Source organism: Meleagris gallopavo, chromosome 6 (genome assembly GCF_905368555.1).
Source record: "Meleagris gallopavo chromosome 6, MGAL_WU_HG_1.1, whole genome shotgun sequence".
NCBI lineage: Eukaryota > Metazoa > Chordata > Aves > Galliformes > Phasianidae > Meleagris > Meleagris gallopavo.
The window spans coordinates 35158200-35170946 of record NC_139409.1 but is presented as its reverse complement, the minus strand read 5'-3'; the positions used below and the strand labels follow the sequence as shown (position 1 = coordinate 35170946).

The 12747-nt window shown below is 35.0% G+C and overlaps 1 protein-coding gene across 1 annotated transcript in view; it reads right to left on the bottom strand.

Annotated features, from left to right (window-relative positions):
• Positions 1 to 12747, bottom strand: part of KCNH8 (potassium voltage-gated channel subfamily H member 8) — a 160245-nt gene that overhangs the window by 30902 nt on the left and 116596 nt on the right. Inside the window, exons 8-10 of the mRNA XM_085226327.1 lie at positions 8522 to 8719; positions 3408 to 3607; positions 1266 to 1515 (exon numbers count right to left, since the gene is read on the bottom strand). Coding sequence (XP_085082453.1) covers positions 1266 to 1515; positions 3408 to 3607; positions 8522 to 8719 — 648 coding nt within the window. The remainder of the gene's footprint in view (positions 1 to 1265; positions 1516 to 3407; positions 3608 to 8521; positions 8720 to 12747) is intronic.

The window sequence follows — 12747 nt, the reverse complement described above, 5'->3', positions numbered from 1 at the left end:
TGGAGTTATTAATGAAATCATAATCCCAGAGGAGGTAGTTCTTAATCTTTTGATATATTTAGGATTATGTTCTTTTCTAAGACATATTTCGTAGCTTTGATTTATGTGATCCAATAAGATAGGAAATTTTAAACTTCCTTATTTGAAATGAGAGATAGAGTAATGTGGACTGTCAAGTTAATGGAATTAAAGAGTTATGAAAGAAATAGAACATGTATCAGGTTTATACTCTAAAATAAAAATAAAAAAAAGGCCAATCAAATGCATATTAGTAAAGAAAATTCAATTACAGAAGATCAGAAGCTTGCGTTATCAACTGTCTAGTGCAATCCCACTCCAAAGCAGGAGAGAAAGTAAAAAGGAAATGTTTTTAACTCTGATTTATGAGAATATTAAAAGTTATTAGAAAGAAGAATATGTAAAATAAAAATTTTATATTTTACTTTATCAGAACACTTTATAAACTTTAACTCTGACAAGTCTAATGGTCTTTTAGCTGAAGATAAAATGAATCTCTTTAATTGGCATTAACAGGTTATCACTGAAATTTACAGGTAGAGATGTTTTACTTTAGATAAACCAAAGCACTCATCTAGCAAAATAAATTGAATTTATCAGAGCAGTACTTCTGGCCTTTTTCTGTTCTAATATACTCAGGTGAATGCTGGCAGAATGAATTAGATTGAAGAAGTAACTCTTGGTAGAGCAGAAGCAACAATGCAATGACTATTCTAAAATTGGTGTTCATATGCAATCATCAAAGTGAGACTGGGCTTACACTGGTTGCTTTAATTTGGGAGCACTAGTGGGAACAATGCCTGGCCACTAATTTTTGTAAAGTATTAATGAACTTATAACAGCATCCTCTGAGATATTAATGCTGCTATCAAATTTGGTTGAAAGTAGCAAATTGTACCAAAAGCTTGTAAGTACCTCCTTATGTATAAAAATAGAGAGAAAGAATAAGTGTATGCAAATCAGATTACAAGTGAAATAAATATAGCTAATAGTCTAGAAATTTAAGCTCTGTAGGGCACAAAAGAAATAACTAAATGATTCAGGGAAGATCATAGCAAATTAATAGATGAATAGTGGATTAAAATTGAAACAAATTATAGTTCTCTTTCTCATCAGACTACTAGGACACACTAAGCCAACAGTTTTGCGGTGAATTCACATTCTGGAGATGTGTCTGTTCTTTCACTAACATTAGTCTTAACATAGCTGCCTTCCTTGGAAATTTGAAGCTATCATCATAAGCATACCAAGAATTGCCAGCACTGTGCTGTCCTTTAGGACTTCCATGGAACCTGAGCACACAAAGTATATCGCTTGCAGGGCGTCTCCCTGCCGGAGGAGGTATTCCCCAGGAGCACAGAAGGAGGTTTTGATATGCAGAGACAGAGACCTGAGGCAACCACGGCTGGCACACTCGAAAAGGGAGAGCTGCAAAATCTCTTTGTTCAAGTGCATGGTGATGTCTGAACGCAGCTCGTCTGGGAAATCTTTTAAAAGCTGGCCAAAAAAAAAAAAAAAAAAAAAAGAGAAAAAGAGGTGAAAAGGAGAAAAAAATGCAAAATAGTTTGTTTTCTTCTTTTCAGGATTGATCTAATTCAGTATTACTGCACACATCATATTGAGGTATTTGATATTTTTCTTATCTTGTTTGATAAGATACATGTGCTATGTCTTAATAAATCTTTATGCAAACACTCATAAATTCCTGGAAGAACATGAATAAAAATATGGCTCTATGAAAAAAAAATATAATGCACAATTTAATCTTGTCTGAGTACTTCTCATTTCTTAGAACACAGTATTCTATTCAGGCACATACATTAATGTACACTAGCCAATGTGAACTTAGTTTAGATTTTCTTTAAAAAAATTGCACAAAAGTAATGAGCAGGCTATATTGTCTTCTTTATGGTAAAACCACTGGAAGAAGAAAATTCAGAAAAAAACTCTATATAGAGTTTTCAATGCTTCCAAGCTTTTTTTTTTTTTTTTTTTTTAATATTGTTACTTTTTACGATGCTATAATTGTATTCCAAAAAAGAGAGAAAGAATATTGACAAAGTGTATATTCCGTGGAAGAGTCTATGGAAACTAAAAGTAATACCACATGGTCTTACTTAGTCATCTTCTCTACATATTCCCATTAGAACTTGGCCAAAATTTAACGATTTCTATCTATATATGTTTTCTAAAAAGATCTACTTGAAGATGAGAAGATGACAAAATTAAGAAAAACACCTTCTTAACAAAATTCTGTTATATATGTCTGACAGGATGGTGTCTGACATGGAAGTGCAGATGAAGCAAAGGTGTGGCACTGAATTTCTCCATGTGGAAAAAATGGCATCCACTGACATTCACTGACACTTGCTGAATGTTTATGGAGACCAAATCACGGGTGTGAGTGCAGTGAGGCAAAGGGTGGCAGTGACAGTGGGTCACCTCCACTGGTGCAAATAATTATGAGCACAGCACGTAGGCTCTTGTTCATCACTGGCAAAAATGCATAGGAATGGTGGTGCATTTGCTGAAAAATGGTGTTTTGTAGCTGATAGTTTGCTCTATAAAATAGTGTTTTGTGCTCTTTGTATCTTTTGTAGTTTCCATGAAAACAGATAGGAGACACTATTTTTGGAGTGACATATTAGTGTCTTTGAAAATCTCGCTGTGCTCCTGTTGCTAAGATGGTATTGAAAATCTCATCCGTTGTGCTGTGCACATGAAAAGATTATTCTCAATTTTTACCTGTGTCCACGTTATCTTTAGAGGCCACTGAGATTTTATAATGATGGATATAACAATGAAAGGAATGGTTCGTTCAAATCACACTTCAGCAAAAGAACCAAGACATAACTGGAAATATGTCCTTTGTTTTAATCTCATGTCATTTTCTGCAAATTTATCAGTATTTAAGAACAGGGAAATTAATAACCTCATCATTCCGACAATATCTTCCAGGACAAACCACTTATTTACAGTAATACATAGAAAAAAATGAATAAATAAAAGAAAATGAAGGAAGGAGGAATGAAGAGTAAAAAAATAAAACCAAACAAACAAGCAGAAAAAAAACAGTAGATTTTTTCTGTGTGTTTGTTGAAAGCAAAGTGTTCAGTGTGGTGTTTCTGGCATCATCCAAAAGTTTTCTGATGACGGTCTCTTCAACAGTTCTGAATTATGAAGGACTCTGAATCTTTAATATGTATGTTCCAAAACAGATTCTTTAATAGCATATCCCTCCTGGAACAGCACAGCTTTAATTTTAGGAATGTTGTCTTTCATATATAATATCACACAAAACACAGTATCTCAAACAGAAAATTACTCCCTTCCCTAATTCCAAATCAGCAGTCAAAAATATCAAAAACACAACATTCTCATTTGGTTACCTCATTGGAATCAATTCCATTGTTGACAGACCACGTGGTTTGGAAATATTCAAGCATCCTTTGCTTTAGCTGCTGTGGCAGGTGGTGGACCCGTATAAAGTCCTTCAGATCCTTGGTTCTTGTGTGATAAAGGGACCATCTGGAGTACATCCTCTGAATTATGGCGGTCACATTACCAAACACCAAGGCATGCATCAGAGCTAGGGAGACAGAAATTACATGCAGTATGGAGAAACTTGTTGAGCATTAACGTTTAACATAAAAATTAAACATAGTTTTCACAGAAAGTTTCCTGATTAATAGATAAAATTTCTTTTCCATGAGAAATATGCAGTAGTACTCATATTATTATTCTTTTCCATTTTTTTTGTCACTAATAGTCATAGTCATGGGACAGGATACAGTCATGTCTGCTGCTATCTAGTCAGATTTTAATACAGAAGAATGTTCAGGGCAAATAAAGCCTATTGCCTAAGGAAAAAGAAAATAGATGAATATATGCAAGCAAGCATATTTGGGAAATAATAAGGAACTAATAAGACAAAGATTAGAGTCAAAAGATCTGTTAAATAGATTGTAATAGGCTTCAGAAAATCCATGCAAAAATATATGACTATGGAGTTGTATCAAGAACAGAGTTGAATCAATATAGAAGATCATACATAGTGTGAAAATAATTATCAGAAATTTTTGACATCCAGGCGTTTGTCTACATGTGGAGACTAGCTTGGGAATAAAAATACCAGAAGCAAAACTGAAGAAATGCCTGCAGACACAGATCACCTGGGTTTGTCTATTCAGAAATACATTTGTGGATTATCAGTGGGAAAACTTACTGCTACAGTGTCAGTCATGTGGTGTTGATCTGAGGTATATAATACACACATTTACAAATTGATTATTGAAAAAAACTGTTCAAGAGCTTGATTATTACTCTTAAGGGGCATCTATCTTTATAGTAATTGAAAGGAAGCAGACAGACTCCTCAGAGTAGCAAAAGAATTGGTTTATAAATTAGACAAACAAGATGTTGACATTGTATGGCAATTTAGAGAAGTTTAGGGTAAACAGGCAGAGACAAGGTTAGTAGTACAAAAAAAAGATGTTTTGATGATTTATCATTCTTTCCTGTGGTAGAAAATGGCAAAAAATTCTTTGCTTTGGAGTGCAGCAAATTTACAGACTGAATCCAACAAAAAGGATCTAGCAACAAAACTTATGCCTTTACTGTGAAGGTAGTGCAAAAAAAAATGGAGAAAGCACTACTCATATGGTTTCATAACTATACAGTGCGTATTCACATATGACCCATTGTCCAGTAGTAAAAGAAGATGAAAAACAGAGCAGAAAGGAAAGGATCAGATTTGAATATTAGAAAGAAAATGTATAATTCAAAGTTTATTTTTAAGAAGAGTCAGTTGGATTAGCCAAATGTTGTTGCTGATATTGATGTGAATTACTAAATCAGAATCTTGTTCAACAAAACACAGGAGACTTGTGTAATGTTTGATAACAATGTATTATAATAGAAGTATTCAGTAGGGCTGAAATAACTCATCAAGCCTAAAGATAGTGTAGCACTGTGTTTTGAGTATATGATATTCACTTTAACAAGGTGGGGAGGTATAAAGCACTCTGTAGATTATGCATTATGCATATGCAAAAATCACGTCAATCTCCCATAGGCTTCAAGGTTAGGAGCTGTACAAAATTTTGCAGTGTTATTGGCATAAGTATCCTCAAGGATTGTGTTATTATTGGAGAACCTATCTTTGCATATGCACATTGGAAGACAGCTTATACTAATGATAATTTATTCCTGGCTGTGATAGTAATTAGATTTCTTTAGCAAATAATCACAGATCCAATTTATTTTCTGTAAATAGTCATTCATTCTCTAAAAGGAAGCAAGACAATTTAAAACTTAAAGAAATCACACTTCATAAAGTGTACTTGGTTTAAATGTTAACCTAAAATAGTTTTTTCTTGCTTATGGATTAGACACCTCTGATCCCAGAAATGACTAGAGCTATTAGGCTGCGCCTCCAGTATCTCTAATTACAAAAGCAAAAATTCTTGGCTCAAAGAACATGTAGAAAATTTAGAACACGTACAAAACAATACGAAACAATTAGATCTGTAGGAGGACGAACCTGATTAATATTATACAGATGCTGGGTATCATAGGAATTTTGGCTAAATTTTAATAAGTAAATTTTGTCACCAACTTGAAGAAATAGAACAAAGGATAAGATGTTTTATCCTCAATAATGTTTGTCTTATTGTAAGGTTATGTGAGTAACTGAGAATTTATTCTGAAAGACAGTGATGCATATTAAAAACTATTACTAAACCAAGTCATACTATCCATTCTACCTGAAATTTCATAAAGTAATGACTTGGTATGATTACTGTAAAAAAACCTCTATTTTTCTCGAGACATCGCTTTCCACTAGGGAATCTTAACATTAAATATAAGACAAAACCTCACATCAAAGCATGCCTTAAGAAATGAAAATACATTATACTCTAAAGTATACAGAGCAGCATTTTACTCCTAATAGATTTCAGAGCAGTCTGTGCTGCATGGTGCCAACTCCTTCATGTTCTCCTGCTAGGCTGATTTACTTAAATACAATCTAAACTAAATTTTGGAGGAAAACATCTGCAAAACAGACTGCCCTGCTTTCTTACCCAGATGTATCAAGTTTCCTATGCCCTCCCAGGTGTCAAGTCACTCTTCTACTGCCCTTGAATTTTTTTTTTCTTTCTTACTGCCCTTGGGCAGTAAGAAACCAGATGAGGTTCAACACAAGCAAGTGTAGGGTCTTACACCTAGGGAGGAATAATTGCATGCACCAATACAGGCTGGGGGATGAGCTGCTGGAGAGGAGCTCTGCAGAGAGGGACCTGGGCGTCCTGGTGGACGGCAGGTTGGCCATGAGCCAGCAGTGTGCCCTCGTGGCCAAAAAGGCCAATGGCATTCTGGGGTGCATTAAGAAGAGCGTGTCCAGCAGGTCGAGGGAGGTGATCCTCCCCCTCTACTCTGCCCTGGTAAGGCCTCATCTGGAGTACTGTGTCCAGTTCTGGGCTCCCCAGTACAAAAAAGACAGGGATCTCTTGGAAAGAGTCCAGCGGAGGGCCACAAAGATGGTGAAGGGCCTGGAGCATCTCCCCTATGAAGAAAGGCTAAGTAAACTGGGTCTGTTTAGCCTTGAGAAAAGAAGACTGAGAGGGGACCTGATCCAGGTTTATAAATATCTGAGGTGTGGCGGCCATAGCGGTGAGGCCAGTCTCTTTTCAGTGGTATGTGGAGACAGGACAAGGGGAAACGGATAAGCTGCAGCACAGGAAGTTTCGCACGAATGTGCGTAAGAACTTCTTCATGGTGAGGGTGACGGAGCACTGGAACAGGCTGCCCAGGGAGGTTGTGGAGTCTCCTTCTCTGGAGATATTCAAGTCTCGCCTGGACGCCTACCTGTGCGACCTGGTGTAGGGAACCTGCTTTGGCAGGGGGGTTGGTCTCGATGATCTCTAGAGGTCCCTTCCAACCCCTACAATTCTGTGATTCTGTGATTCTGTGATTCTGTGAATATTTTTGCCCTAGACTTTTCAGTTCACTCTTATTACATTTAGTTGACTTTGTTCAGCTCACAAGCATATTAGATCTAACACTCAGTAATATAAGAAATGGAAAAGAAATTTCTATGCCTTGACTAAATAGAAGTGTTGGATACTTTTATATTATATTCTATTAGGTTTGCCATATCAAAGTGAATGAAATATTCATCATTGCCTTACTCAGAATGTCTCTTGATTTCTTGATATAAATGAATACTTCTTACATCATTCCAAAAGATTTTATGTAGTAAAAGCCACAATGCATTGTATTTTAAAGCAGCATAACATTATGCCACCAGCAAAAGTAATTAATGAGTTGTCCAGTTTTTGTGACATTGTCAAAATTGTTGAATGTTTCATTTTATCATTGCTGCTCATTTTCAGAACAGAGAAAAATGGAAATAATTCACTGAGTATTTTTAACACAACTGAATGCAGTAAATATATCTTTTGCAGGTTATTCATTCAAGTGTTTCCTGTCTTTCAAGATTAAAAGTGTCAATTTAATTTTGGCCAAGAAAATTTATGCTGCAAAAATGGCAATCAATTCCTTGAAGACAAACCTTCTAGAAATGTTGGGTGTTAGAAATAACTTCTAGTATGTTCAAAAAAATTAGAAGAAACATGAAGGGATCATTTGTCCTTCATAGCTACCGTGACACCTTTGAGATGTGTGATGTATGTACTATAAAACAGAACAGTTAATTTCTTTTTTTTCCTTTGGAGTGGGAGTGGAGCAGGAAGGTAAATACAGCATTGCAGGTACCTTCTCCACCGCTTGGACTCATGAAGCTCTGCAGGTGTCTCTAGCTCATGAGTGTGCCCAGGCTCCTGAGCAGGAAGGTTACCCCAACAATAGCACTAAGTAATTAACATCAATTTATAAATTCAACTAAGAGCTCCAGGTATAACAAAAATACTGCAATTTTGAAGCAAATCTGAAGTAGGGATGTGGAAAAATGTATTTAGTGATAACTGAACTGCTTTTTCCTTATATTAGAGTCACTTAGGGCTCACCCAACATTTCACCCATCTCTGTTTTGTCTCTGCTGCCTTCTTTCTGGGCTGACCCTTTACATATGGATACATCACAGCTCATAATCAGATACATGTTTGGACTACCATCCTCCCTTTGCCATTCTTCCCAGGGCTGCTGTGGGAACTGAACTGGAGTTCAACATGCACTTATTACTTGACTGACTGGGATTGTATCAGACACATAATCAAAAGACAGATGCTCCCTGGTGCATCATTGGCACCCACTCACAGTAGGATGAGTTTGTATTTTATTGGATGATGACGTCTCTTACTATTAAAAGCTTAGAGATAAGTCTGCATGAGAGAGTTTATCCAGTTTAAAAACAATAACATTTTTTTTCCTTCTTTTTGTTATTTAAAATTAATGATTCTGTTTGCTCTTAAATGAAAACCTGCTCTTGTTTTACTTCCTCTATCCCCAAAATAATTCATCCGATGCTTAGCATTGTACCTACCTCCTATGAGCATTGTGCAAATGGAGAAGATCTTTTCAGCATCAGTATTGGCTGAAACATTTCCAAACCCAACACTTGTGAGGCTGCTGAGGGTGAAATATAGGGCAGCTATATAGGCACTTCTGATTGATGGGCCTCCTAGTGTATTATTGTCATAGTAAGGAGACTCTATTCGTTTTCCTAGCTCATGAAGCCAACCTGAAAAACATAAAAGGAATAGTTAAGGAATACTGAAATCATGAATACTACACACTTTTTAAAATAACATGACATTATACAATGCTTGTTCAGAAGATGCTGTATTCTACACAGGATTCCAAGAATAAAGATAAATGAAACTGCACAAATTTATACAGCATGTAAAAGATCATTTCCCTTGATAAATGGATTTCTCCATAATATCTTTGAATTGTACATTACGAGTCTAATTAGACAATTCACAAAATCAACTAAGGAACAGAAAAGGAAAAATTATTACATAGTAAAACTGCAACAGGAATGCAACATTGATTGATTTGATTCTTTCCATTAATAAATGCTTGGAAAGATTTCTGAGATTCTAAGATTAAATTCTTACAGTAATAATTACATATTTATAGCCTATTACGGGTTTATACTCACAACAGAAAAGATTCAGACGACTAAGCACAACAGACAAAACCATTATTAATTTTCTGAAGATGAGATTCTGAATTTTTTGTAAGTATTTAATAAATTACTAATTTAATGCTTCTTTTCATTTTGCTGAATGAGTGTATGGATACTACAGAAAGTAGTACTAGATACAGCTTTGAAGATATTTACAAAAAAAAAAAGATAAAAGAAAGTACAAGTGGTGAAAAATACTTTATTCTCTTTTTCACGAGGAAAAGAAACAACTTCAAAGAATTTCATAAATGTAATGCTTTGTGAAACAGAGAACAAAGAAAAAAAAAGACTAAAATAAATTTGTGTGTTCACTTTTGTGTGTTGAGCTGTTTGCTTGGATATTCAGGTATAATCATCACAACAAAGTGTTCTTAGTACTTAGTGTACTTTCAAAAGCAGTAAGGCTCTCCTTGTTCTATGCTGAGAGCTTCAGTAAATATGTCCAGTCATGTATGCACGGAAAGACTGAATCACTTTCTGAAGCTTACTTTCTTCTTCCACTCCACCTAGCATACATTTTTTTATTTGTATAAGATGAAGCAGGTACCAGGGAGCCTCTCCTTTACAGACTATTTGCAAAAGTAAGTGATACATTTTAACTGTCTGACTCAATTTCCAATTATACTGGGGAAAAGTTTGTAAATATTTACCCCCTAAAGTGGGCTGTTTGAATTTTTACTGCTACCATACAGTGCAGTCCTCAACACTAGACTCTTGCACACACGCTTACAGAGAAAGCTAAGCCAGAAAGGCTGGATAATAACAACATAAAATATAGCCATAGTTGGTAGAGAGCATTAATCACATCAGGCTATTTTAAATTTGTGGCTCCTAATTGCCTAAAATGAAAGAAGAGCAAAAGTTGTAACTTAACTGATGCTGGCAATCCAGCTACAAGGTAAGTAGTGTCAGCATGCACCAGCAGTAATTGCATGGGGAAGGCACAATATAAGGCTTGCATCTCATCCGCAGTCGTAACAAATAATTAGAGGTGTCTGTGCAGTACTATCTGCTGAATGCTGTGAACAGCTTATGCGTGCATACAAATAATCAATACTTCAAAGATGAATGCTGCAGAAACTTGAAGCAATTAATCAGTCTTGCAATTATTGTGGTTATATTATCAGGGTTGCATTGATGCCCTACTTTTCTGCTGGTTTGGGTCTTCTTGCTGCTTCCTCCTGTAGTGTTATCTCACAGAAACACCATTTCTTCAACAATGATATGGTCCTTAATATAGCTGATTTCATTTCTATGCCTGCATTAAAGAATGTAAACCCATACATTAAAGAACAGAAGCCTAATACAATTTCTGATAGAGAGTAGATGGAGTTAATAAAAGCCTGTCTAAACCTGATATACAGAACTACCATTGTATATTTCAGCAGTAGGTTTGAAAGCCTAAAATACAATTCCTCAGGAAAACATCTGCAAACCAGCCTTTTTTCTTTCTTACCTGGATATATCTGTATCAGACATATAGTGCATATGATCAATCATAAAACTGTCAACAATTAAATAAATTATTTTAAATAACTAGCTGATGTGTGGATACTGAAACAGTGTCCCTTAGGAGAAAATCTCTTTCCCGGGAATGCTGTAAAAGCTCCCAGTTCTTGGCCTCTGTACTCCTATCCTTCTGTTCTTTGCCATCACTTTCACTACACCTAATTTAAAGTTTCTTCACCTCATTTTTAGCAATCAAACAATAAACGAGCCCCAAACAGAAAAAATAAGCTGAAAAAATATCCTTTGAACTGGAGCACATCCAACCATTCGATATAAAGAGATCATAAATTCTAACACAGAAGTCTGTATATTTTATGCTTGCAAATCTAAGTTTCAGTAAATGATTTGGAGTCATTAAAGAAAAAATAGATGAGAAATTAGATTCCTTTATCACTGGAATACATTTTGTAATGAAAGTCAGCATATGCCTGAGAACTATGTTAACTCCCACTGCAGCAGTCCCAGTTCACTATTGACAGCTTCTCACTTCGGATCTACAATCAGGCAACAAGTTGATGCAGGTGTGTTTGGGAAATGATACCAGCTCTTCAATACGTAGCAGATCTACAAAAGATCTTCTCATATTTCAATTGGGAAAGAATGGGCAAAGTCTGTTGCAAGGATCCCATTGATGCCAAAATTTTAGCTTATATATCTGCTGCTTCCATGAAATACTAACCTGCTCAAAACAGATCTCAGTACAAAGCACTTGAGAAAATAGAACAAGTAAATTCCCTACTTGTAAAAGCTCTTGTGGTATCAATATCTGAAATCTTTTTTTGTCTCAGTCACTTTCATCAGCTATCTATGTTGCTTCTTCAGAATGCATTTCCTCATGCCATAGTTGAAGATGATTTAAAAAGAGAAAAACAGAACTAATATTGTATTTGAAATAAGACAATACTATTGTTTTATATTTTTATATAATACTACCATTTTACTATCATTTTTATAAGTTAATGTATTCTATCTCCTCAAACCCTAGTTGTCATTTGACATTAAAACATTAGCTTTGCTATTTAAATTGCTTTCAATGAAATTTCCATAGTTGATCTGTCTCTTACTAACTAGTACAATTCATTGAAAATAAAAAGTTGTATAAACACAAATTATTTTACTTCTTGAGTATGCATGACTCTGAATTATTAAAAAAACATTGCCTCTGCTCTTATAACTCATTTAAAGTATTCTTCTAAATGTCCTTAAAACTTTTTTTAATCCTGCCTAGCCAAAATATTTTTGACAACAGCACCGTTTGCATTTTTTTCTAGACTATTAATACATTATGCAGTAGCAATCAAACTACTTAATCCCATGGAACACAGCTGTTATCCTTTCATTGTCACAAAATCTATAATTTCTTTACAGGTTTGATCTATTGTGGAATTTTGCTTGTCATATAAGAGAAGTACACAAGTACCGGAGCAGATGGTTTTAGGATTAAAGACCCCAAGAGATGACAGGAGTAATCATATTTCCAATCATGCTTTTCTTCACATTTGAAATAGAAAAGCCCACTATCCAGAAAGTATCATACAGATGCAGGTTCTAGACTGTGAAACATCTATGACATATAGTATAGTTGCACACTAGTAATACGGGACATGAGTTCTTTTTTTCAAAATAAATACCTTGATGTGCACCTACATGGCATTTAAGCTGCCTCAGGCTACAAAGGACCAAATCTAGACCAGGGGTTATGTTTGAAGAAAGGATCTATCTGGCTTTCAAAAACAAATAAAAGTTTAGTGGCAGTACATGAGAGACTTGGAAGACTTCTGTATCAGTACAGTAGCCATAATCATAACAATTGCATGACAATGAGGAACTGTTAGAAATAATCTACTACCATTGGTCTTTGTTAACACACTTTCCTACATAAAACAGAAATTTAAAATAAGAAAGAAAACAAATTTGATAAACCAAATACATTGACAATTTTCTCAAGAACCTCTGCCTAGAATTATTAAAATAAAATAATTCCAAAAGGAATTTAATAATTTCTTATTTTTATTTCATTATAAAATATAACCCTTGGAGTCATATTCCTTATTACAATATGTCTATGT